The sequence below is a fragment of the Bubalus kerabau genome, chromosome 23 (genome assembly GCF_029407905.1).
Source record: "Bubalus kerabau isolate K-KA32 ecotype Philippines breed swamp buffalo chromosome 23, PCC_UOA_SB_1v2, whole genome shotgun sequence".
Taxonomy (NCBI): domain Eukaryota; kingdom Metazoa; phylum Chordata; class Mammalia; order Artiodactyla; family Bovidae; genus Bubalus; species Bubalus kerabau.
Genome location: NC_073646.1, coordinates 11,346,993 through 11,372,644, shown reverse-complemented (window position 1 = coordinate 11,372,644; position 25,652 = coordinate 11,346,993). Strand labels below are relative to the sequence as shown.

The following is a 25,652-nucleotide window of genomic DNA, read 5'->3' as shown; positions in this document are numbered from 1 at the left end:
CAGAGTGCAGCCACCCAGGCCGCTCCGAGCCTCGTTTTCCTCACCTGTGAAGAGAGGGCTGAGGCCGGGCAGGGGTGGTGCTGCCGTCCCACCTCGCCTCTTATGTCTGTGCGTTTGTCCTTCCCAGGTCTTTCCCAGGGAGGTCATCAACTACACCGCTGAGAACATCTATAAGTGGGCCTTAGAAAACCGAGAGACGCTCGTCCGATGGCTGTGGCCGCACGGCGGCAAGAGTCTCCTGCTGAACAACGAGCTGAAGAAGGGACCAGCGCTTTTTGTATTCATACCTTTTAATCCCTTAGCCGAGAGTCACCCTTTGATAGATGAGGTAAGAGCCACAGTGGGAAGAGATGTCTCAGAAGCAACAGGCAAACCTCATTGACTTAGAGGCTTCTCTTGTTCCACAATCAGAGTGGTTTCCCTTACTCGCTGAGTGGCTGCTGCGTTTCATGGTATCACTCCTTCCTGTAAGTGGGCAGGAGAGCCTGTGCCTTCTTGGTTGGGACCCACCATGGCCTCTCCAGCCACGTTACTGACAGTATCTCAGGTCTGGTTGAGGCAGAGCAGACAGGGCGGTCAAACCAGGCCTCCTTGAAGATGGGCCAGGTTCCCTCTTCCTGCAGCGACTGATGTTCAGGAGAGGTGTGGAGCGGGTGGACAGCACAGGCGGGGTTTAGTGTGGCCTTGGGGGTGCCGTCATCACAGGCATTTGGCCAGGCTGGTGGCCCTGACCACGCTCAGTCCAGCAGTGGCAGGGTGACCTTGGGATCCCATGTTTTCCTAACCCTTCTGTGGCTCACAGAGTGGTTTTCGGAGCCAATCGTCATCAGAAGTCAGCCCCTCCTGCCTGCCTCTTCTGCGTGCGTTGCCTGTCTCTGAGTGTGAGTTTATTTTATGTATGGATCGTTCGGGGGCACTTAGAGCAATAACAATCAGCAGAGAGCACCTGGGATTGCTCAGTTGGGTTTACTGGGGGTTTAATTTTTTCCTTCCCTCCAGGATCCCTTAATTGGCCAAAACCAATTTCAGAGAGTCCTTGAGCCACTGGCCAGGCTCACCAGATGCTGCTTTTCCCGGGCCCTCTCAGGAGCCTTCCTGAGGGAACGGGGAGGCAGGACCTTTGCCAGGCCAGGCCCCTCCTGTGGCTACTCTGGAGCCTCTTTGCTGACATGATTCATCCCCGCTGGGGGCCTTCTGAGTGGACGCTGCTCACGTGGCTTAGAAGAGGGAGGAAGAGGAAGTGAAATGGATCTGCTGATTCTCTGATTAGGGAGGACTTGAAGTAATAAGACTTCATTTCTTTGGAAAATCTTCACAACACAGTTATTCTGTGAACTAAGACACTCTTACTTTACTAAGATGCTCTAGTATTAAGAGTTCTTAAAGTTATTTCTAGTAAATGTGGGGTTTTCAACCAGCCATCCCCTGGTATCCATGGGGGTTTAGTTGCAGGACCCCCACATATACCAAACTCCAAACGTGCTCAAGTTCTGTATTGTAAAATGGCATAGCATTTACATGTAACCTACGCACATTGTCCTGTATATTTTAAATCATCTCTAAGATTACTTATAATACCTATGCCTAATACTGTATAAGTGACAGTGTTAGTTGCTCAGTCGTGTCTGGCTCTTTGCGACCCCTTGAACCATAGCCTGCCAGGCTCCTCTGTCCTGGGGATTTCTCAGGTAAGAATACTGGGGTGGGTTGCCATGCCCTCTTCCAGGGGATCTTTCTGACCCAGGGATCAAACCCCCATCTTGTACGTCTCAATACCATATAAATGCTATGTAAATAGTTGCCTGTGTGCAGCAAACTCAAACTTTGTTTTCTGGAATTTTTCCCCCCAAATATTTTTGATCCATGTTGTTTGAATTGCTGATACAGGATATGAAGGGCTGACTGTAGTTGAATTTTTGTGGGTTTGGTGGGGGCCTGGGGGTGGTGATCTGTCTTTGAATATAAAGTAGTACCCAGATGAGGCAAGAGGGCAGCTGGGCTCTTTATTAATCACATAGGCTTGAACTTTTCAGTATAATGTGCTGTTGGAGCCTTACCGTTTAAGAAGGGCTGAGATGTTCTTGTGTGTACATGTGTGTGTGGGAGGGGGGGGACCAAAACACTGGTTTTATCATCTAAAGTAACCTTTTTTACGCCCAAGAACTGTTCGAACAATTTGCTTTTTTGTACAAACACGTGTCTTAAATTAACTCTGTCCATAAGTATCATGTATTATAAAATATGGGTTTTCTTTTAAATTGGAAAAGTACTTACTAAATGGTTTTTACACACATGCGCACACAACATGTACCCTCTTTAATGAAACAAAATCCTGAGTGACTTAACACCCTTTAACTAACTCCCCATGGCAGGATTTGACTTAAGTTAGCACAGCTCTGTTTTAGGGAGTATGAGTGCCTCTGGATTAGAATGACTTGCTTGTCTTTTGCATTAAACTGGGGTGGTGTTGGGTGGTGAAAGCTCTTGAGTTTGGAAATGGAAGAGTCCTGGAATGCAACTTGAATCTAAATGGCTAGCACTGATCTCAGGGTAAAGCCGATCATCTCACCAAGAAGCAGGAGTGTGTACATTCATTCCCCTGAGATGCTTTCGTTCACCAGGTGTTTACTGAGCCTTTGTTACATGCCTGGCACTGGGCGAGGCTTGAGGGGACGGCAGGATAAATCAAGCCCAGTCCTGCCCGTGAAGATCCCTGAGCCTGTGGGGAAGAGGGGTGTCTCGACAGACAGTTGTGAGGCTCTCTGGAAAGGACTTCTGGGACCTTAAAAATGGGGAACCTGCCTCTCCCCCGGCTGGGGTGGGGTCACCTTTACTGGTGTAGGGTCTTGGGGAGAGTGTTGAGGTTTGCCAGGTGGAGGAGGCTCTGACCAACCAGAAAGGCAGACTTGGGTCAGACTGTGTTTGGTTTTACCCTCCAGATAAGGGGAGCCACTGAATGTCGTTTGGCAGAGGAGCCTCGTGCTTTGGTATTTTTAAAAATAAGGGGTGGCAGTGTGGAAGCTCAGTGGGTGGGGGAGAGAATGGCGGTCTGTGAGGAGTGAGGCCGAGTCGAGGCAGTGGCCGTAGGGATGCAAAAGGACGCTGCCCAAGTCAGTGCTGGCCGGACTGGAGGCGTGGGTGATGCGGAGGAGAAACTGAGGGCTGGCTGATGTTTCTGGTTTGACGGTGCCGTTTTCCAGAGAGGCTGGTGCAGGAGCAGGAAGGCAAAATGAAGGAGTATGGTTTGGAACAGGTTGAATTCGTGGGCTCCTCTGGTGCATTAATTTATTTGGAAACATAGATGCCAGGAAATAGTTGATCTACTCGTTAGGTGCTTGGCAAGTTTTTTTAGGCTAGACTGTTATATTTAAGAGGAAGAATGAAGACCTCCTCTGGAGGAGTTTAAAGATATAAAGGAAGGTGACTCAGCTGGGTGTTCAGACTTAAATTCTGTTCCTGGTTCTTCGATAACCCAGATGTGTCTTGTGAGGTGAGCCGCTTCACCCCATCACGTGATAGGCTAAGACATCTCCCTCTAAGACCCCTTCTGTCTCTGAACAGGTGGTTCAGTATTTGTTAACAGAGTGACATGATCTGAAATGTGACCCAGAACCCTCTATTAATAGCTCTAGGTGTGACAGCTTCCTGTTTATTGCTGTTTCCGGCCAGGGCTCTTCCTTCTGAATCAGACAGGATGCTCTCTAGGCCTGTGAGCCCCAGTGTCAGTCCCTTGGTTCCCTACCCCGCCCCACACCTCTCACGAGCTCCGCCCTGTGTTTCAGATCACCGAAGTGGCCTTGGAGTACAACAACTGTCACGGGGACCAGGTGGTGGAGCGGCTTCTCCAGCACCTGCGGCGAGCGGACGCCCCCGGGTTCAAGTCCCTGGCACCTGAGCCCCCAGCCCGGCTCCCGGACCCGCCGCTGATAACAGCGTCACCCTGCTGCAACACGGTGGTGCTGCCACGGTGGCACTCCATCTCCAGAACCCACAATGTGTGTGAACTGTGTGTCAACCAGACGGCCGGTGGCCTCAGGCCGAGCTCGGTCAGCGTGCCCCAGTGCAGCTTCTTCGAGATGGCAGCAGCTCTGGATTCTTTCTACCTCAAGGAGCAGACCTTTTATCATGTGGCATCAGACAGCATAGAATGCAGCAATTTTCTAAGTTTCTACAGCCCTTTCAGCTACTACACTGCATGTTGCAGGACCATAAACAGGGGCGTAGCGGGCTTCATTGATTCTGAACAAGGTGTCTTTGAAACCCCGCCCGTTGCATTTTCTTCCCTAGAGAAGAAGTGCAAGGTTGAGAGCCCGGGCTCTGTTCCTCACATTGAGGAGAACAGGTATCTCTTTCCTGAACTGGAGACGAGCAGCTCGAGCTTCACAGGCCTGAGCTGCAGAACCAACAAGACCCTAAACATCTACCTTCTGGACTCCAATCTGTTCTGGTTGTATGCGGAGAGGCTGGGTGCTCCGAGCACCGCACGGGTGAAGGAGTTTGCTGCAATTGTTGACGTGAAGGAAGAGTCTCACTATATCTTGGATCCAAAACAGGCTCTTATGAAGTTCACCCTAGGTACCATGGGCATTTCCTTCCCCAAGCCTAATGCTTTGCTTAACTTTCCATAGGTGACTCTTATTTAGGGATCTCATGACAGTTGGCTCTTACTAGCTCATTTTAAATCTTCACACTGCAGTCGTAATTTTAAAAGAAGCTAATTTTGTCCGTTAAATGAAACAGAAACTCCCTAACTCCAAATTCTGGATAAGTTGGTCACTTAGCCCTTGGGAAGAGTCCAGCGTCCCTGATTGGCAGTGCCTGCCGCATTTCCAAGGTGGGAACCTGGCCACAGTGACGGACAGGGTGGTGGCGAGTGGGTCTGGTGGTAACTCCTCTGGCTGATGAACAGCCCTGGCAGGAGCTTCACAGAAAGCAGCGGAATGATAGAACCGCCTGGCCCCCTTTATGTCTTGCAGGTTTAACTACATATCAGGGCTACCAGACCTAATTTGTTCTGCTGCTCCTTTTTAGCAAGTTGAGGAATACTGCTATGACCTTGGGTGCCTCGATGGTAACAAGCAAGTGTCAGACCAAACCAGCAAGACCCACTTAGGGGGCAGGGCTGGGAAGGGGGTAGATCAGCGTTCTGGGAAAGCACCGCGAGCTTGCCTTTAGAGCCTGGCAGCAGCAGTGGCCCAGCCCACGTGTCCTGTTCCCAGGGCTTCGCTGACATCCTTGATGTGCACACAAGGAAGTGTAAATTCAAAAGCTGTGTTAGTTCAGCCTCATTGCAACCATGGAGGAAAGTCGCTGTTTGCCAAATGGATTCAGGAGGAATGTGGTGGGGAGGGCAACCTTTCGTTTTCAAGTTTTGGAGAGCATGAAAGTAAGAAACTCAAAACTCTTAAATATTAGTCACTTTAGGTGCTGTCTTTTAAGTCCAGGTGAAGCTTGTTTGTTTCCTATATTAGACACGTTTGAAAAGGCTTATGTAAATAGTGATTTATTTTTCTTACATCAAATTATATACTAAAATGTGAAGCCTCCTGAATGTGTAGAGGAACCCCGTGAATGGTCACTTAGTAAAGTGCGTCCACTTTTGATATCACACCTTGCTCCTCATTCATGTTGCCTGAAGTTACATTTTGGTGTACTGAGTTTTCTTAAAATGAAACAAGCCTGTATTTTTCAAGTAAGCGTTGATTGGATCTTCCTGCCTCCTGTGCTGATACTCAAGCATTCAGTGAGCTCGTGATGGGCCCCCCCTGAATTTAAGGGTGATCTAAAAGACGCTGTCATCTGATTTCTTTTCATCTTCTGTATCTACTCTGAAACATCTAGTTCTGTTGTTCTCTGTCCTGTGGTTGGTGACAAAATTTGTCAAAGTCCTCATGCAAAAACATCCACTGTGTTGTTTTGGAGAGATGACTCTCAAGTCAGCCATCTCTGGGGCAGTTTCAGAATTCAGCCTTCATTCAAATTAGTGAACAGTTCTGGGTTTTATGTTTCAAAAAACCAACTAAGTGTCATTCAGATGTTGATGACTGATTCTCTTTAGTATTCACTCAACCTTCTTCCCTTCTTCCTTCCTCCATGGAGCCTGTCATTGTTCACTAGGACCTCAGAATGGAAAGAGAAGGAAAAAAAAAAATGAAACTCAGATTAGTGCTGCTTCAGATGAAACAAAGGAATCTGAAAACATAGTCGTCGGTGGGGAGGGTAAAACTGTTGGTTCAAGTTAGGGTTTTGGATTATTTATGGGTCTTATTGATGCTGTTTTCCCACTAAATATAGTGGTTTATTTCGCTTAACCTTTTAATTAAAGAAGAAACCTGAGGAACTTTAGTAAAGGAAACACAAACCATAGCTCCTCACCCTCATTTGAATGAGTGTTTGAACACCTCCCACATTACAGTAGCTTGTGCAGTTACTGCATCAGTAGTTAGGCTTAAAGGTCTTGGTATTGTAGATTGAAATCTTGATGATGACTCGTTGATGACTTACCCAGTCTCTGGTGTCTTGTGGACCAGTGTTAGAAAAAAAGACCGTCAAATTCCTAGCCCGTGCACAGTAGACCATGGAACTCTTGAGTGGTGCTTTGTTAACTAAAGTGCTGTCTGCTGAGTTACTAGAGCCAATGCGACCCCCTGTCCCCTCCTATGTGGATTTTGTTCAGTGGGCCTGTGAAGCCAGCCCACTTTTTAAAGTATAAAGTGGGCCAGCTACTCTCCTTGTACCAAGAGAAGAGCTGATCTCATTTTCTCTTTATTTTTAGAGTCTTTCATTCAAAACTTCAGCGTTCTCTACAGTCCCCTGAAAAGGCATCTTATTGGAAGTGACTCTACCCAGTTCACTTCTCAGCGTTTAATCACTGAAGTGACGACTGATACCTTCTGGGAAGTAGTCCTTCAGAAACAGGTATGGAATCAAGCGAGGCAGAAATCAAGCTATCTGTCCCTATTAAAATAATTTCCAAAGCTGCAATCATGGGTGGAGCAGTTGGGCTGACGTACAGAAGACTAGCCACGTGACAGCCTTACTGCAGAATGTGCGTGAATTACATGGTGCTTTTGTGAGTGCAAAGCATCCTTAAAAATACATAACTGAAAACACCAACAAAAGATCAGGGACTTCCCTGGTGGTCCAGGGGCTAAGACTCTGAACTCACGGTGCAACAGGCCTGGATTCCATCCCTTGTCAGGGAACTGGATCCCATATGTCACAACTAAGAGACCCAAGTGCAGCCAAATAAATAAATATTAAAAAAAAAATACCCAGACATCAAGTTTTCACTGTTCTTTGTGCATGAGCAGCATTTATGGAATGTCTGCCAGGCTCTAAGTACAGTGAGGACCCCAGAAGCTCAGTAACAGCCAACTTCTTCTTCCCACAGGACGTGTTGCTACTTTACTACGCACAGTGGTGCGGCTTCTGTCCAGCCCTCAATCACGTCTTCATCCAGCTAGCTCGGCTCCTGCCCTCAGACACATTCACTGTGGCGAGGTAAGGAAGCCTATGCTGCCGCACTCTGGGCTGGATGCCTGTCTTTTTTCTGCTTCCAGCTTAGCCACGTGGCTTGCAAGGGTCTGCCAGTTTTCTGTGGACTTGGGTAAGGCTGAGTTGATTGTCAGCTGGAAGCTATGAGCAAAACCTCATTGGCGCCAGAGTCTTCCTGGTGAATACTGAGTGTTCCTTGCGTGATGTTGAGAGTGTTTCTGTGGGAGCAGTGCTGACCTGTTTGCTTGGACAGCCCCCCAAGTGGCCAGCTTTCTGGAATATACATCACTGGGGCCTTGGCCCAGCAAAAGGGGGCCAGTCTCTGACATACTGTCAACCAGCCCTGGGACCTGGAGTGAATCTCTCCAGCAGGCCTTGTTTCCCTCCTCATTCCTAAAAGGAAGAGGAAAGATGGGCTAATACCCATGTGGTGTTCTAGTTGTGTGATTCCATGGCACTGTATGTGGGATCTTCAGTAAACAAATGAATTTTAAATCACTGTTTTGTAAAAACAATGCTCAAAGAGTTTTTGGATGAGGTAGTAGGCAGTTCGGAGGGAAAATTATTTAAATTTAAGCTATATCTTCTTTCTCCCTCCTCCCCAAGAAAACCCCTTCAGATAGGTAGAATTAAATATAAAAGATCAAATCAGAGAAAATGACAGAAAATAGAATATTGGATTTGCTGGTTACTTTGAGAGGTGGAAACTTGCCAAATAGTGAAAGAAAGATGAACAGATTTCACTAGGAAAGTGTGCAATGAAAATACAGAAAACCGACTTACAGAAGGACAACAGCTGTGTTTCCCAGCACGTGTGTCTTTCCTTCTGTGTGTGCTGCAAATAATGATTTAGAGCCACACTGGAGGAGGCACTGTGCTGGGAGACTTTTATACACACACGGTATCTGACTTAATCCTTAGGACAGTCAGTGGAACAGGCGTGATCACCAGTCCTTTTACTGAGGACAAATCTGAGACACAGAAATATCAGGCAGCTTGCCCAGAGTCAAGCAACCTGTAAATAAGGGATCAGGATTCAGAATCAGGCCTTCATACTCCAGACCCTGAGAAATTAAAGTGGTTTAAGAAAACTGCTGAGAGCAAAATGTCGTTTGTACGTATAGTGGAATATTACTCAGCCTTAAAAATTTTAGGAAGGACGTTCTGTAACATGGGTGCACCTTGAGGATGTTCATGCTAAGTGAAATGAGACACAGAAGGACCAACGCTGTGCGCTTTCCCTGCGCGAGGCCCCTAGAGTAGTCAGAGTCATAGAGGTGGAAAGCAGAATGGTGGTTACCCAGGGGTGCGGGGAGGACCGGAGCGGTTGTCGAGTGGGGTCAGTTCCTGTTTTGCAGGATGAAAGAGCCCGAGACAGATGGTGGTAATGGTTACACAGCGTTATGAAAGCACTGTGCACTTAGAAATGGTTAAGATGGCACGTTCTGTGTTATGTGTGTTTTACCACAGAGGAAGTGGGGGATGGAGGGAGAAACAGCTGAGAAGGACTGCAGTGTGAGAGAAAGGTCACAAAACAGACTTTCCACCTAAGAGGAGAGAGTGAATAAACAAGTAGGGAAATGATAATCTAGTAAGTGTAAATTAAAACAATAACAAAATGTCATTTACATTTATTAACGAATGCTCTTGAGTGGTAGAATCTTTGTTAGTTTGTTTGGTTTTGTTTTGGCCACATCATGTGGCTTCCAGGTCCTGACCAGGGATCAAACCCAGTCCCCAGGGCAATGAAAGCACAGCCCTAACCACTGGACAGCCAGGGAATTCCCATTGGTAGGATCTTGTGTTGATAAAATCAAATGAAACTGTCACAGTCAGATGTAGCTAATAGAGAAAGTAAATTGGCATAAGCTTTTTGGAAAACATTTTAGTACCATTTGTAAGAAGTCACAAAAATGGTTATATACTTTTGACCCAGTTAATTTCACTTTGGGGAATTAAGGAAATGGGACTCCCAGAGAAGCATGTGCTCATCATTGCAGTGTTATTTATATCTGACAGGAGAAAAATGGTTACATAAATTATGGTTGAGCATTTGATGGAATTTTTACCCCTTCATTAGAACAATGCACATCATACAGTTAATTTTGAAAAGAATATAATGTGAAATATGACTGCTGCTCTTCACAGTATGTTGATATAGACACCAGAACTTGAATGAGAATGGCAGAAAGGAGGTGCTGATTAGCCCAGTGGAATTCAGAGGGGATGTTTACAAATATATTTTTTGATTTTACAGTTTAGTTTTTCCTTGAAGTAAAAAATCAGGAGAAAAAGCATTTGATTATAAACCACTTGCTTAAAAAATAGGACTGATGTTCTCTGTAGCCTTTCACAGGGGGAGGCAGGAGTGCTGTTTTGTTAGTGAAGCTATTTAAAACTGCTGTGATTTGGTTATGTCATTTCTTTTTTAAGCGAATTTCATCCTTCTGGACAAATGCATGGCACTGATTTCTCCTGCTCCCAATTATACATTCTGAAAACTTCTGTCGAGTTAATGATTCAGAACATTTCCATCTTTTGCACGTACTGTTTGTGGATACTGACACCTGGCCTAGCGGGCCTTCCTCGGTCCGCTTCCTCCTCCTAGGATGTTCCTTTTGCTTCAGCTGAGCAGTCCCGGGGGTGAGTGGGGAGGCCCTCCTGCAGGTCCAACCCATTGCCGGCTGAAGAGGTGCCTCCACCTCGTTCAGCAGAAAGCAAGCGCACAGGTTGGGTAATTTAGCCCAGATGTCATTTCCTGTATTAGAAAATTAATCTAAAATCTGCTAAGAAAATACAACTTTTTTGGTCTCTGTCTAGACTTACAAAATATAGAGTATTATCTTTCGTTCCCAGCTTTCTTACATTTTCAGAGGCTCGATGTATTTTGTGCAATGATTTCCTTATTCCAGGGTTTATTCATGGGTTAAAGTACTTGCCCACATTCTGTCAGTTAGGTGGACTACCTGTCAGGTGTCAGTGAGACTTTTTTATTCTTTTTTGGAATTCACTTTTACTTTCAAGACATTACATTTCAGGACTTTCCTGGTGGTCCAGTGGTTTAGACTTCGCCTTCCAATGCAGGGGGTGCAGGTTTGATCCTTGGTCGGGGAGCTAGGCTCCTACATGCCTCCTGGCCAAAAAACCAAAACATGAAACAAAAGCAATATTGTAACAAATTCAATAAAAGACTTAAAAATTGTCCACATCAAAGGAACAACAAAACCCCACTACATTGCCCTCAGCGAGTCAGGTGAGCAGTTGTCTGTCCTGAAAGCCTCGGTGTTTCTCGCGTGCGCTGTGCCTGCCAGTGGTGTGCACACTGCCAGGGGCCGGTCTGTGTGGCACACACAGCGCTCCGGGTTCTTAAGTTACTTGAGAAGAGGCTTTCAGGTTCCAGGTTGGAGTTTCTTGGGCCACTCTTACATTTTCTGTTCTTTCCCTTTACCAGGATCGATGTATCTCAGAATGATCTTCCTTGGGAATTCATGGTTGATCGTCTTCCTACTGTCTTATTTTTTCCCTGTAACAGGTAATGCTGATTTTTTTTTTTTTTTCCAGTATTTGGGCAGATGGGATTCTTTTGCCGAAAATAAAATGGGTTTGAGGTAATTCACAAAAATGAAACGTAAATCATTTTCTATTACTAAAATATTTAGAATAAAATGCATTGTTTGAAACATACCACTAGGGACCAAGGGGAAAAGGGCTTTGGTGTCAGGGTGTCAGGTGTAGTGGTTTTAATAAATGTGCCCCTCCCGGAGTGTGCTTTACACAAGCATGAATGTGGCCACTGGAACTCGTTCGCCTTCTTGGCCTTATGAGCACACAGTGTGTGCTGAGATTGACAGCAAAGAGCCCCAGGTTCAAGTGGGCAAAACAGTAGCTCATGGCTGGGCTCTCGGGGACTCAGGCCCGGCTTGCCTGCTTCCGCGGGAGTCATTCATTTCTCATTGAGCCCTGCGGATGGCTTCCTCGGCTCTCTGGTGCAGGGAGGAAAGAGGCTGTCCTACCCGCTGCACCCCCCACTCTAGGGTTCACAGAGCCTTCTTCCCGTGAATGTCACTTCAAGGGCTGTCACCTTGATCTCTCCACATTCATCCAAGGGCGCTCCAAGGCCAGCCATCAGGGCACCCTCCCTGAGAGCCCAGGCACAGGATGGGCCGTTAGGTTAGCAAAAGAACGCCGACCTGGCAGTCAGCGAACGTGGATCCGGATGTTTTGGTACAAAGGAAATTAACTCTTGGACTTTTAAAGCCTGACAAACCAAATGTTCTCTTTGTATAAATTCCTTTTTGTTTTTAAAAGGATGGGTCCTCAGAGACCCAGTCACATGGGTTTGACAATATCTTCTCAGGGAAAAGCACTTGCAGGATGAGTTTAGTAATGCTGTCTAATTCACGTGTTTTATTCTCCGGCGCTCGCTTTTACTATTTATTGCAGCCACTGTCATGCTTCTCGTGTTTCTCTAAGGAGAGTGCTTCCTTCACATGTATTGATTCATTTCCTTGGTTTTTCCTCTCTATCTCAAAGAATTTTTGCTGGTACACTTCCTGTGGTAGTAGGGTCTTTTCAGATCACACACTAAAAACAGAGCGTGACTCACCCCATTCCACCGCTGAGTGGTGATGAGCCTTTTTCTTTCTAAGAAGCATCTCAAGTGCCGCACAGTCCAGGAAGCTTGGACAGTGACACAAGCAGTTTCACCTTGTGTGGGACAGAGGTGAAGTTTAACGCCTCATTTTTCAAATTTCAAGCCTAGTTTGAAAAAGCGGTGAAGTCATAACCCCCAGCACATGCCTTTGCAGGAAGGCGTTCCCAGCAGCTAGATGGTTTCGTGTTTGGGTTGGGCACTTTTCGCTCTGAGGCCGCCCAAGGGAGTCGCTCATGCCCTGCAGGAAGGGTGCTGCAGCCCCTTCTTGTTTCCCTGAATTGAAAAGTCAAGGAAGTAAATACTAAATAGAGAAGACTGTCCAGTTCTAGTTTAACAGAGAGAGCTTGAGAACCAAAGTCTTACTGCCCTGGAATAGAAACTTTCTTTTTTATAAAATATTTATTTATTTTTGGCTGTGCTGGGTCTTTGCTGAGGCATGCTGGTTTTCTCTGGTTGTGGCGAGCAGGGGCTACTCTCTAGTTGAAGTGTGCCGGCTTCTCGTTGCGGTGGCTTCTTCTGTGGCAGAGCCTGGGCTCTAGGGCACGTGGGCTTGGTAGTTGGCACTCCCTGGCTCTAGAGCACAGGCTCAGTAGTTGTGGTGTTCTGGCCCGGCTGCTCCACGGCGTGTGGGATCTTCCTGGATCAGGGATCGAACCCGTGTGCCCTGCATTGGCAGGCAGGTTCTTTACCACTGAGCCACAGGGCAGCCCAGGAACAGAATTTTTTTCTTATTTCCTAAAAAGAAATGGTAATCAGAAGTGAATAAGCTCCTCACTAGCTGGTCCAAGGTGAGTATTCAGTTTACTCAGAAGGTAGATGGGCAGAGAGCTGACAACTTGCAAAAGAGGACATGAAAAGGCTGACAACATGCAGTAAGACCTTCCTCACAGTCACATGCTTATTTTCCATGAAGAGAATGTAAAAGTGCATATGCGTTTTTGGTAAAATATAAATTTACACATGCACTGGGTTAAAATATGTGCAGAAGGAAAGTTATCAAGGGGTTGATGGTGATGGTTTTGCAGGAGTGAGGCTTACAAGTGGTCTGCTGAATGCCTCGTGTGCTTTTTACACCCTTTGCCAATTGCCCTCAATGAACACGTTGGATTTAATAATCATGAAAGTGAAACTGTAGGAGAGAGCTTGTCCTCTGCCGCAGTGTGCAGCCTGGGCCGCCTCCTCCTCCTGCAGGGCCACCTTCCCACTCAGGGGCATCTCAGAGCCACTCTTGTTCCACCATGTCTTCTGTGTGGCCTTTCACAAGGCAGGTGCTCTGGCCCGGTGCTGGGCCAGCACGTTAGAAGTAGGAGGGGGTTCCTTCTAGCGTGGCCCCTGGGGAAGGACCTCGCTTCTTTAGAGGAGCAGCCCACCCTCCTTCTCTGTTATAGCCCGTTGGCCAATTTGCATTTGGCCTTTTATTGCATGCTAGATAGAGGTGCATACGCGTGCTCTTGGTGAACTTCCAGGAGAGTCAGATAAACAGTGGGACCTTTACCACCACTCCTGCAAAACGATTACCATTTGGGAAGCAACTTGTTGACGCTCTGTGTCCTTGCTGCTAAAGGAGTTTGAAAGTATTTTAGCACACCCCTCAGGTAGGTTCATGGAGATTGCTCCAGATACTGAAAAACAGCATGCTTACCAGTGTCATTTTCTGTCCTGTGTCCCCAGATACACACACTAAGCCTTTTGCTGGGGACGGTTCACATTTGCTGTGTCCTGGAAGATCAGGTTGTGCTGCAGAACTTGGGGGCAGATCCAATCTCTGCTTGCCCGTCCTTGCCCACTCTTCACAGGGGCCAGGGTGTTCTCAGTTGTTGATTGAATGGCTGGGAGGCCCCAGTGGAGAAAGCTTACACGTTAAGGAAACTATGCTTTAAAGGAAGACATGGTTATGTGCTTACCCCCAAAGTTTAAAAAAAATTATTCCATTTACCTGAAATTTTCCATAAACATATAAAATGGGGCATATCTGGTTTTAATTTCCCTGTGATCTTTCTTTCATAGGGAAAGGGCTGCCCTTTGATAGAACACCTTTTGTCTTTTCTTCGGGCTGGGCAGCCTTCATTCTTCAGAGCCCCTCAATCTTTCTGTCAAGGGTGGGGCTCCAGTAACACCTTCCCCATCTTGACAATAAAATGTATCTCCAGGTGTTGCCCACTGTCCAAAGGGTTGGGGATACAGTCACTCTAGTTGAGAACTCTTGCTCAGATAATGTGTAATAAATGCTTGCTGAAGAGCCAGGCTGAGTGTGGGAGGTTTTCCCCATCTCACCAAGCATTGCTGATGGCCACAAGAATGATGTGGTGGCGATCTGGCCCCAGGACACTCTTCCTGACACACCACTGGCTTTCGGCCTGGGAGCTCTTATCTTTCCTGGAAGGTTGTGAACAGAGTCCGAGCCCTTTGTCCTCAGGAGCAGACATGCCTTTGAGATAAACCACTGTAATTACAGAACCAGCACAGGGACACCCTCATGTGTGTGGAACATTTTTCCGGATGACATTTCCCGAGCAGACTTCCTTTTGGTAGGAAACAGCAGCTTGACCTTCGCTGGCAGCCTGGTTTTGGACTAAGAACATAGGCCTGGCTCTCTGATCTTTGACTCCTTCCCCCTTTCTCTCCAGAAAGGACCTAAGTGTGAAATACCCTGAAGACCTTCCCATCACCCTTCCCAACCTGCTGCGGTTCATCCTGCATCACTCAGACCCGGCTTCCGCCCCCCGGAGCCCGGCTGGCCCTCCCACCGCAGAGTGTCTTCAGAGCGAGGCAGCCCTGCAGCAGGGGCACATCGCCCACCTGGAGAGAGAGATCCGGAAGCTGCGGGCGGAGATCGGCACCCTGCAGCGGGCGCAGGTGCAGGTGGAGGCCCGGCTCGCCAGCGCACGCAGGGACGAGCACCGCCTGCTCCGGCAGCAGCACACGCTGGAGCGGCAGCATGACCTGCTGCGGCTGCACAGCGAGCAGCTGCAGGCCCTCTACGAGCATAAGACCCGGGAGCTTGACGAGGTGGCCCGCAAGCTCCAGGAGCTGGCTGACGCCTCGGAAACCCTCCTCACTGAGAACACTTGGCTCAAGATCCTGGTGGCTACCATGGAGCAGAAGCTGGAGGGCAGGGACGGGGCGGACGACCGCGTGCCCCCGAGCAAGGCGCGCTCAGAGCACCCCGAGCCCCCAGGTGCCCCCCGGCTGCCCGCCAGCACGCCCCTGCCTGCCAACGTCAGCTCCACGCTGGCCTCTGAAGGGAGCCCTGAGAATCGGACAGACTGACTTTGGAAAATGACATGAAGAAATCAAAGGAGAAAACTGTACATTGGGAATATATTTATGCAAATTTTATTGAAATTTATTGTAAATAAAGATTTTCTCAGTGGTCTAGAAAATCAACTTGAATGTCATTCAGCTTTTATTGAACAGGGGTGACATCCCCTCCACTTATTGCACAAACTTGGTAGCTTTGAGACAAAAACAGTAGCACAGTCCATGTGAAGATTCGTCAGAAAAGTTAGTCCCTGTTTCAGTGGCTCAGTGTCGGAGTTCCCTCCCCATCCCCCTCCTGTTGCCTCTGCCATGACACGCAGGATGAAAGGCTAACGTCCTGACTGACAAGTCAGGAAACTTGGACGCAACAGTTGGGCTATTCAGAAAGAATTCAATGAGAGGTCATAACTTAACTGAGCCATTGGAGTGCGTGGCTCTGGTGTCTCTGCTAAAAAAAGTAGCTATTGACAAAGAACAGTGAGAGCTATTGTGTGGTTGGTCACCAGTCCTGCGGGCCCTTCCACTTACCCCAGAGACCCCACTAGTGCCCCACCGTGCCTCTGACCCGGCACGGACACCATGATGATACGCCCGGTGCCAGAGGCATAGATGTCAACAGATAAGGACCCCCCAAGAGTGAAACTAAGGAGAAAGTGACGCTTCATGTCTCAAAACTGAAACTGCAGGGGCATGGTAAGAAGCTTGGGGCAAGCCTGACAGTCAAGCGGTGGTCGTTTTCAGGGTCAGGCTTAGGGACTTGAAAATGCAAGTGCTTCGGTTACTTGGGGGAAGGACAGACAGTCTCAGCTGCTGACCACCGGCTGCAGAAAGTAGAGGTAGAAAGCCCAAAGCTCTGAAATGCGAGGGGAATGGATCAGACACCCCCACACCTGCCCCAGTTTTATGTCCTCCGTTAGAAAGCACGCCTCCTTGGCCTTCCAGTTGACCCCTTTAGAACCTCTGACAGCCGCCTGCAGCCCACACTGCGTCCTGCCTCTGCTGGTCTCCAGTCTCAAACTTAGCCATCCCCGGGTAGGGACCAAAGGCAGCCTCTCCCCTGCTCTAAAGCCCGGCCACCTTCTAAGGATCCCTCAGTAGCATCCTATGCTGTCTCAACCCTGCTTTCAGCTCAAATTGTCTTTTAACTAGCTACCCCTCCCCTCCCCCCAGCCATCATTTAAGGTTGGAACCCTTAATTGAGGGGTACACTGCTAAGAAAGGTGTTCCCTAAGCTCCCTCCTAGGGGTTCTAGAAAGTTGGATTAGTTCAACACACTTTTTTAGGGGCGATCTGGATGAGGCCAGAGGAGCCGCCTTTAGTGTGCCCAGGAGGCCAGAGCTCTGCGGGGGAGCTCTGATGGGGTGGCAGCAGCCTGGGCTTAGCCAGGCGCTCCCCGCCTCTGCTGCCGCAGGAGGCTCAAGTGCTGGGGGCCAGCGCTCCGAAGCTCTGCCAGGGCTGGCCTCCAGTTTATTCCCAAGGATGCGCGCACAAATCACCATCTAATCATCGTTTAGGACTGTTTACAGTGGTGTGATTAAAAACCCGAGTTCACTGAAGTCTACACAAGGGACACCGTGGAGAGGCAAGGGGTGGGGGTGGGGTGTCCGTGGCCATCCAGCTCCTCATCTTTGCAAAAACCGAGTCCTGAACCTTAAGCCCCTTCTCCCTCTTCCCGCCTACTGAAGTACAGGCTGCTCGGGGCTCCTGCTTCCTCAGGGACCCAAGAAACTACACTGGACACTCTCAGAGCAAGGTCAGGGGACCCTCCTTGTGGGTGGCCCGCTGAGGACAGTGAAATCGAGCAGGTGGGTGGGAATCTGAGCGGAAAGGAAGCAGATCTGTGAAAAGGGCAGGAGGGGGAAACTAAACCCCGCCCCCCTCCAGTGCAGAAAACATTAAATACAACAACAAACTAAAGCCGCCATTGTCTGCCCTTCCTGGGCCAGTTGGGTTTCGGATGCGGGTGAAGACGGCAGCTCTGGTGTTTTCCAGCGAAGCCAGCGCTCAGTAAAGCCGGGTGGGGGGCGGGGCGCCCAGCATGCTCAAGACCACGGGGGCCAGAAACTGCTCTGCCACTGGGACGCCTGGCAGCCTCGGGACTCGTGCCTTGACTCGTCCTTCACCGGCTCCCAAGCAGCCGCAGCAGCTTCCTTGCAATCGCTCCACCAGCAACAGGGAACAGCCATTTAACGACCTCATCTACCAGGAGCTAGCGGGGTGGGGCATGGGGGCGGATCGCGCCCTCGATTCCATTCATCGCTCACAAAGCAAACCACCAAGGCACCCCGAAGGGTCTGCTAGGAGGCTTAAAACCGACATGTCACGTCCTATACGTACAGACACTCGTGTATCAGAGGCCCCTGCCAAGTGCCATGTGGGCCTTACACGTCTAAAACCACTCTCCCCAACTGCCTTGACTCAGCTCAGCCTTAGTTCGGGCAGTCCCATGTGCTCTACACGCGATATTTTTAAAAATCAGCAAGAGGCTTAAGCACGTGCTTCCGGGGCCTATTTACAGTTCACAGGCTTGTGAGTTCACGCGTTACAGTAGTAGTAGCTCCATCAAAAACAGGCTCAGCTAAACATTCAAGTAACAAAAGCGCTGTGGGGCCGAGAGCCCCGGCTAGGGCAGGCCTGCCCACTGCCTGCAATGGGCAGTCCCGCCAGGACGCTGAGGGCTTGCCCAGGGCCAGCGAGCCCCAGATTGGGACCGCTGGGACCCCGAGAGTCAGTGCATGCGATGATGAAGCCTGGCGAGGCCATGCCAGCAAGTGTCAACCCTTCCTCTTAGGCGGAGGCATGTCTGTGGGTTCGCCCCTCCTGCGCCTCTCCCGGCTGGCTACCAACGGGCCCAGGAGCCTCTGCATCCCGGCTCAGCCGTGGACTTCAGGGCCGCTGGGGGTCAGCTTGGCCTTCCTCTCCACGCACGGCCCCTTGGCCGAGTACTGCACCAGCAGGAAGGGCTCCTTGGTCTCACCGTCCCCTACGATGCTCTCCTCGTCCTCCGACTGGCTGATGCGCTGGAGTCGCAGGTAGCACCAGCAGCCCAAGATCAAGGCCCCCAGGGCGGCGATGGCGATGAGGATGACGATGACCGTGACCACTCCCGTGGTGGGGCTGTGGTCCATAATAGACATGGTCAGCGCTTGTAGGGGCAGGGGCTTGCTCCGCAGGAAGGTCTCGCGTGGGGACCGCTCAGCAAGGCTGGACCCGAAAGCCCTGAAAGACAAAGCAAGACGATGGGACACTCTGCTGGGGACCCTGGCGGCTCACACGCTCTCGCTGGGTCTTCCACCGGGTCTATTTTTAATCAGTTTGTAAGCCTGACCGGGCCCGCCCTCATCCTAGTGAAAAACAGGCCGGTTGCCGTTTGCTGGTTTTTTTGGCTCGTGATGCCACCAGTGTTCTTTGCTCACCCCAGCTGCTTCCATTTCATACCTTCAGTGCCTCTGCTACCAGCCAGCCAGTCACCCGCGCTCAGGCAGGGAACCTGAGCGGCAGAGGCAGGAGAGGCAGCACCCGAGACCTGTGACCCCACCGCCGTGGAGGCTGAAAGAGCGTCTGTTCCAGGTGAATGGATGTTCTAGAAACCCAGCACCACTGGGTGTTTAGTAAGTGCTCACAGATGAAAGGAGCCAGTGCTTCGAGACAGCCAGAGACGAGGGATTCGAAAGCAGGGAAATGACATCAGCCCCGACCGGGGAAGTATACCGCTCCGCGAGCCTTCCTGTACACCTGTGAGAGGGTGCAGCTGGTGACAGCCTTTGCTCCCAAAGGAGCTGTAGCTGCCCTGGCTCGGGAACTTTGAGGAGGGCACAGGGGAAGCAGGACAGACTGGCCTCTGCCTTCACTGAGCTCAGCATCTAGTGCAGGAGCCAGACTACAGACAGGTCAATATGCCACACCTGTTGCTACAAATGCAGGAAACTCACGCTGGGAACACAGGGGACCAGGTGCCACCAGGTTAAACTGGGCGGGGCAGGCGACAGACACCGGGGAGGTGATGCTGGGACATGCGGGAAGGTCAGCCCTTGGAGAAAAGCGTTCCTGGCAGTGGAACACCATCCGCTAAGGCTCTGAAGGCAGGCGGGTCCGCTAGCAAGCGTGAGGAGCTGAGGGGGTTTGATCCCTGGTCTGGGAAGATTCCACATGCAACCAGTGGAGATCAGCTGGTTTGTATGGGGTAGAGGAGGGGCAGGCAGGGACAGCCCCCTGAGGTTGGAGGTGGTGGCTCCCCTGGGTCCCAGACCGAGCCCTTTTTAACGTCTCCTGCCTGACCACACATGGAGCAAGTAACAGTAATAGCCAGGTGGTCGTGAGGGTGCAGGAGAGCCCGGGGCGCGTTTGGCACAGGGCCGGTGCAGAGCTGGCGCTCAGCTGTCTGAAGCTGCTGTTTTTGGAGAAGACTGACATCAGTGCAGGTAGACAGCGCTGGAAGGGGAAGGTGTCCCCTCCAAACAGGATGGAGTGCTGTCCTTGAGCAATGACAGCCTTAATTAGCAATGATTCTCCTCCACACCAAGGAGTTCCCCCCACCCCCACCCCAGGACCACGTTCTGGGCAGCAAAGTCAATGTCCCTGAGTCTGTCCAGGGACCAGGCCTTGAGAAAACTCCTGCCCTGCTCCCACCGCCACACTGGCAGGGGGGTCTGGGGCTGGAGGGGACGACACACCTGGAGTCTGTGCCCTTCTTACCACCTCCAGGGCCAGGCTGCTGTCATCACTCTCAACGGGCTCCCTGGCCCACCTGGACCACTGCAGCCAGTGCACCGTCACTCAGCAGAAAGGCCCCAGGGCCTTACAGTGACCTTCAGAATCCATACGAAGCAGCCCCAGCCCCTGCTCATCTCCCGCTGACCCCAACTCCTTCTACCTCCAAGCCTTTGCCCAGCTGGGTTCCTCTGCCCAAAAGCTCTGCTCCCCTAACCCTGGCTCAGTGCTTCTTAAGTGGGGACAGTCGTGCCCCCCAGGGGACATCTGGCAATGTCTGGAGACATTTTTGGTTATAACTGGTGCGGGGTTGGGGGGGTTGCTACTGGTACCAACTGGATAGAGACCAGGTGTGCTGCTAAACCTCCCCCACTGCTGCGGACGCCTCCCCAAACAAAGGTCCCAAACGTCATGCGGAGGCTGAGAACCCTGCCCTGGTTAGTTCCAGCCCAGGCAGGGAGCCTTCCTGACCCCTCAGTCCAGGAAGACCCCTTGGTCCTGCGGTTTGCACTCCCTCCCCCCCTCCCTTCAGGGCACCCATCTCGGTCTGCCACCCTGGCTTCAGTGTCAGCACCAGGCTGGCATACTTGCTCCAGGGGTGGCCCCACACACTTCTGTGCCTCCCAGGGCATGTCCTCCTGGCTTCTCCCCTGCCACCATCAGGGCTGCCATCAGCTTCCACAACCTTGCTCAGCCCGTTCTCTTCTCGGGCCTCCAGGTAGGACAGGTGACCCCTCCCCCCACCCCACCCCCACTAGAGCCTGCTGGCAGCACCGGATAAACCCATCCCAACCCCCATGCTCTCTTCCCACTTGGGAGCATGCTGGTCCCTCTCCACCCTGCCCTCTCCACTCGCCCTCCTGGGTGTCCAGAGCCTGCTGGGGTGCCTGCCCCCACTCTGGGTTCTTGGACAGGAAGGGAAGTCAGTATCAATTCGGAAGAGGAAGTGTGTGTGTTTGGGGACTGGGGGGTAGGGAGTGGGTTTGGGGACAGGAAGTCAGAAATCAAACAATGGCAGCAAGAACCTGGGGATGGGGACCCCAGGGGCCAAACCAGCTGGGGAGCCCAGGAAGTGCCCCCAGAGTCCTGGGGGAGAACCAGCGGTCAGAGGACTGATGAAAAAACGGAGGCAGAGGCAGCCCCATCTCCAAGGGACCTTCCGAGAGGGGCGGTGACTTCTAAACCCTGTCTGCTGCCCCTCCCCACGCCCCCGGCACCCCAGGCCAGGAGGAGGGGGCGGAACCAGGTCTGGGTGTCTCCCTCGAGGGAGCACAGAACCAGGTGACCGGGCCACAGTCACACCTGGTCGGAGTTCCCTCCCCCACCCCCAAATGTGTGTGTTTATTACTTCATTCCCTCCGCAAGTACTTCCTGAGGACCCATCTTTTACAAAATCTGGTCGCGTCATCTCCTGCTCAGAGCCCTCCCCAGTACCGGCAGAGAAGCCGAATTCCCCTGCCTCCCCAGCTTCTTCAAACCCTCCTGCCTCCAACCTATCTCCCCAAGGCCTCTGCACTTTCCGTTCCTTCTGTCTGTGGTGTTCTTCCCTGCACGTCCCATGACTGGCTGTTTCCCATCAGAGGGAACTTTCTCAGAAGATGCCTCTGCGGGGTGGTGAGGGGGACAGACGGTCTCCCCAGACTCCCCAGGCTCCAGACGCCCCCCACCCCCACTGGCCCTGGTCTTGTCTCACTTCCTCCTGTTTCCTGGTGCTCTTTGCCACTTGACATTCTCTTGGGTCAGGAAAGGTGCTTCCCTGGCTGCCAACTCCTTCCCACAGTGGACTCTGAGCCTGGAGGAAGGTGCCATCCATCCTGCCCATTGCTGGAGCCCCAGCCCTGTCACCAGCACACAGCAGGTGCTCAATACTTGTCTGCTGACCCACCACTCCAAGCTCGGGGGAACCAGCAGTCCTAGGCAGCTGGCCTAGGCAGCTCCTACCCCTGAACACCCCCGAATCTCAAAGCTACCACGGAGGAAGGACAGGCTGCAGCCTGAGCGTTGGGGTGGGTCCCAGGCAGGCCTGACCTGAGCCCCTGGAGGGGCAGCTGTCCCCACACGGGCTGTAGGCAAGGGAAGATGTCACCGAGATGCAGATCCCAGAGCAACCTGAGGCCGGCCGGTTCCCCACCTCAACCCTCACGGCCTGGGCTGGACCCTACCGATGGCTCCATCTCTTCCGGGCTTCCCTCCTGCTAAGCTAAGATGTCTCCTGCAAGTCAGCTGACCCCTCACCTTGAGCTAGGAAAGGACATAGGGCAGGACAGGGAGGATCGCAGGCTGGGTAAATGCCCAGAATGGTATGTGGGAAACCTGGACCCCTTCAGAACACTCATCCAAGTGGTCAACACTTTATTCCACACCATCATCTGATCCTCCTAACAAGCTGGCAACTAGCGATCCTCAGGGTTCCCATCTGAGTTTCACAGGTGGGAAAACTAAGGCGCAGGGAGCTTGAGCGGATTATCCAAGAGTGAACCCGGGTAGAAACATGGACCCAAAAGTGGGGCCCAGCAGAACAAAGGGCAGGGGCTTCCAAGTGCAGGGGGAGAGGGGCAGGCCAGCCTGGGAGCCAGTGCACAGCCGAGGCACTCTAGGGGTGGGCGACGGGCCATGCTCCCCCCAACCTCCACAGCAGCTCCTTGCCAGCTCCCTTAGTCAGGAGGGAGGCTGGCGATGGAAGCTCAAGGCCGTTTGGATCCCCAAACACACAGTGCCAATCCTCCGCCCTCCCTCCGCCCTCCCGCTCCACCTCCCTGGGATCTCACTCACTGCTCCTGGAAAAACAAGATGTAAGCCCAGTGCCTGAGACGCCAGCCCTCTGAGCTTGCCACCCCGGCCCCCCACCATCCACCAGTGGGTTTAAAGGACTGCCCCTGCCTCAGCCACCAGCAAGCCAGGCATCTCCCACTGTCCTGCTGGCCTCAGAGGCCCACCGCTTAGGTCTTCCTCAATGTAAGGTTGTGTGTGTCACCCCTGCCTCTTCAGGGGACCCCAAAATGAAGCCTTAACCCCACTCCACAGGTCCCTGCACCCACCCCAGGCCTAGTGGAGCCTCAGCCTCCAACAGAAGAGATTCAATTCGAGTCCCCTTCTTCACCACATCCCATCCTTCCACTCAATATCATGAGCTACTATGACTCAGCCAAGCAAGCTGCCCCTAACGGCCTCAGTTTCTCAGCCTGCAAAATGGGAACGAGACCCTGACCTCACCAGCCAGGCTGTGGGGAGGCTGAGAAGTGATCAGAAATGTGACAACGGGACTCTGGAACCACCAGGTTTGTGTGTCTCCAGGCCCCACACCTTCATGGGTGTCACAGGGAGGACAGGGAGACCTCAGGGTGGCCCCTCACAGCACCCCCTCTCCAAAGGACCTGCTCCCAGAAGGGTACAAAACCTGGTCCAGCCCCAGTGCCACAAACAGCACCTTCCTCAGGGGACATGCTGCCACCTTCTCGCTTAACTGGGCACATCACAAGTGCTACCCGGCCCAGCTAGACACCAGTTAGCTACCTCCGCCCTGCAGCCGCTACCTTCTGGGACTGTCCTGCTTACAGGGGACCAACCACCTCCGCACAGTTAAGCCATGCCCCTTCCCCTGACAGAGCCATCTGTCAGGTGTCCCAACAAACCCTGCTCTGTCTCTTCGGGGGACCCCAGTTCACAAACTGGAAACACTTCCTGCCCAGTTTCTGATGAGGAACACAGGACAGTTGGGGAGGACGGGGCACGTCAAAGGGGCAAGTGGAATATCTGCTCTGTGCCAGGCCTGAGCCGGGGTTCGGACCCAAGGGAGCATGACACAGGCCACTGCCCTCGCCGAGCCAGGGCGAGGACAGTGGCGATGCGGATGAGAGATTAACTGCGCTGTGCCTGGCTCTGCGTCCAGTGTCACCCTCACCTTCCGCCACCCACCCATTACACCACGGTTCTCCCGAAGAGGAAATTCGCACCAGAACCCTCTAGGTTCCCCTATGCAGAAGAGGAAGCTGGTGCAGGCAGAGTCCCAGGGACTGCCCCAAGGTCAGTCTCAGTCTCCTATGCCCATGCCCTGTGAATCAGCCACTGGTCATTCTCACAGGCTGCCCCGGGGTAGGCCCACTTGCCAGACAACTTTGGTAATAACAGTAGATGCCTGACAGAAGTTGGCAGCGATTACTCTGTGCCTGACACTGGGCTAAAAACTTCACAAAGATCACCACCTCTCAGCCTCAAGAGTCTGTGGCTCAGCTCGAAAGTAACTGTGCGGGGATTCAAACCCAGGCAGCCCTGGAGCCAGAATCTGGGATTTCAACTCTGACACTCAAATGGCATATTATTTGACCCCCACCTCCCCCGCTCCCATGCCTGAGGGGTCAAGGGGGACAGGTTAAGCCCAGTCCGCCCCTGTCAGAGCAGTCTGGGTGACTGGAGCTGAGGGCTCTATGCTGGGGACAAGGGGATGACAAGCGCCCGGTCAGCTCCCGCGTGCCAAGCGCCGGCGACGTGCAGGCGCGATGCCAGGCGATGCCAGGCACGCTCCACGCACCCTCTCATTTAACCCTGCCAGGCGACTCCGTCGTCTCCCCACCTCTACCAAAGAGCTAAGAAAAGGCTGGAGAGAGGAAGGGACGCGGCCCGGGGTGGGGGGACAGCTGGAGGGGAACGACAGCTGGAGAAGCAATTCCAGTCGGCTTGACTGGGGGAGGGAGCTTGGGGGACGCGGGACCACGAGACCCAGTCATGCCCACGCCGCGCAGTCACCGCCGACGGAACCGGGCACCAAACGTCGCAGCCCGTCCTCAGTTTCCCCACCTGCGAAGTGGGCGCCAGACGTCGCCAGGACCCCCTCTCCTACCCCCCGGATTCCTCCTGACCACCCCGAAGGCTGCCAGGATCCCCGCCTCCTGTTAATTTTTGAAAATCTCTTAAGTGTCCCGAGGAGCCCCGCGGCCAGCCTGGGGCTCCGAACTGCGGGCCGCGGTGAGGGGCACGCACTGCGTTGGGGGGTACACTCGCTCCCTGCAAAGCCGCCGCCGCCGCCCCCCGCCGCCTCCTTTGTCCCGATCTCTCCGCAGCGCAGCGGACAAAGAACCCCCGCCCGCGGGCGCGGCCCCCTTGAACAGACCCTCCCCCCGAAGCCGCGCCCCCAGCCCAGGTTGCCCCTCCCCCGCCGCAGCGACCCCCAGCCCGCGACCGAGACTCCCAGCGCGCGCCCCAACCCCAGGCGGGGCCGCCCCTTCCCCTTCTGCAGGGCCCCGCCGGGCCCGAGCACTCGGCACCCGCCCCCTCCCCGGCCCTTCCTGGCTCCGCTCACCATGGCGCCGTCCGCAGCCCGGCCCGATCGCCCCGCAGCAGCCCCGGGGGCCCGGCTCCGCCCGCCCGCCAGCCCGGTCCGGCCGCCGCGCACCGTCCGGACGCAGAAGCCCCGCTCTGCGGCGGGCGGGGCGTCTCCGGCTCCGTCCCCGGACGGGGGCGGGGTCCTCCCTGAGTAGCCAATGGGAGCCCGCGCTTGGACGACTGGGCGGGCCGGGCCGGGGCGGGGTCACGT

The 25,652-nt window shown here is 52.6% G+C and overlaps 2 protein-coding genes across 6 annotated transcripts in view; one reads left to right on the top strand and one right to left on the bottom strand.

The window, feature by feature from the left end:
* The window catches only part of TXNDC11 (thioredoxin domain containing 11), a 60,342-nt gene extending 44,804 nt beyond the window's left edge, over window positions 1–15,538 (top strand). For all 5 annotated transcript variants that reach the window (XM_055562640.1, XM_055562639.1, XM_055562637.1 and 2 more), the window contains 6 exons: window positions 128–328; window positions 3,783–4,575; window positions 6,776–6,918; window positions 7,394–7,503; window positions 10,949–11,029; window positions 14,779–15,538. In XM_055562640.1, the coding sequence (XP_055418615.1) occupies window positions 128–328; window positions 3,783–4,575; window positions 6,776–6,918; window positions 7,394–7,503; window positions 10,949–11,029; window positions 14,779–15,421 (1,971 nt within the window). In that variant the 3' untranslated portion in view covers window positions 15,422–15,538. The remainder of the gene's footprint in view (window positions 1–127; window positions 329–3,782; window positions 4,576–6,775; window positions 6,919–7,393; window positions 7,504–10,948; window positions 11,030–14,778) is intronic.
* A 146-nt stretch (window positions 15,539–15,684) lies between these two features.
* Window positions 15,685–25,542, bottom strand: SNN (stannin). The gene is made up of 2 exons (XM_055562642.1): window positions 25,419–25,542; window positions 15,685–18,631 (listed from the first exon to the last, which is right to left on the bottom strand). The coding sequence occupies exon 2, from the start codon at window positions 18,547–18,549 to the stop codon at window positions 18,286–18,288; it is 264 nt and encodes an 87-aa protein (XP_055418617.1). The 5' UTR covers window positions 18,550–18,631; window positions 25,419–25,542; the 3' UTR covers window positions 15,685–18,285.
* Window positions 25,543–25,652: the final 110 nt, after the last annotated feature.

Bases quoted from the DNA above. Each gene is read 5' to 3' on its own strand.
- SNN (XM_055562642.1), bottom strand. From the start codon at position 18,549: ATGTCTATTATGGACCACAGCCCCACCACGGGAGTGGTCACGGTCATC.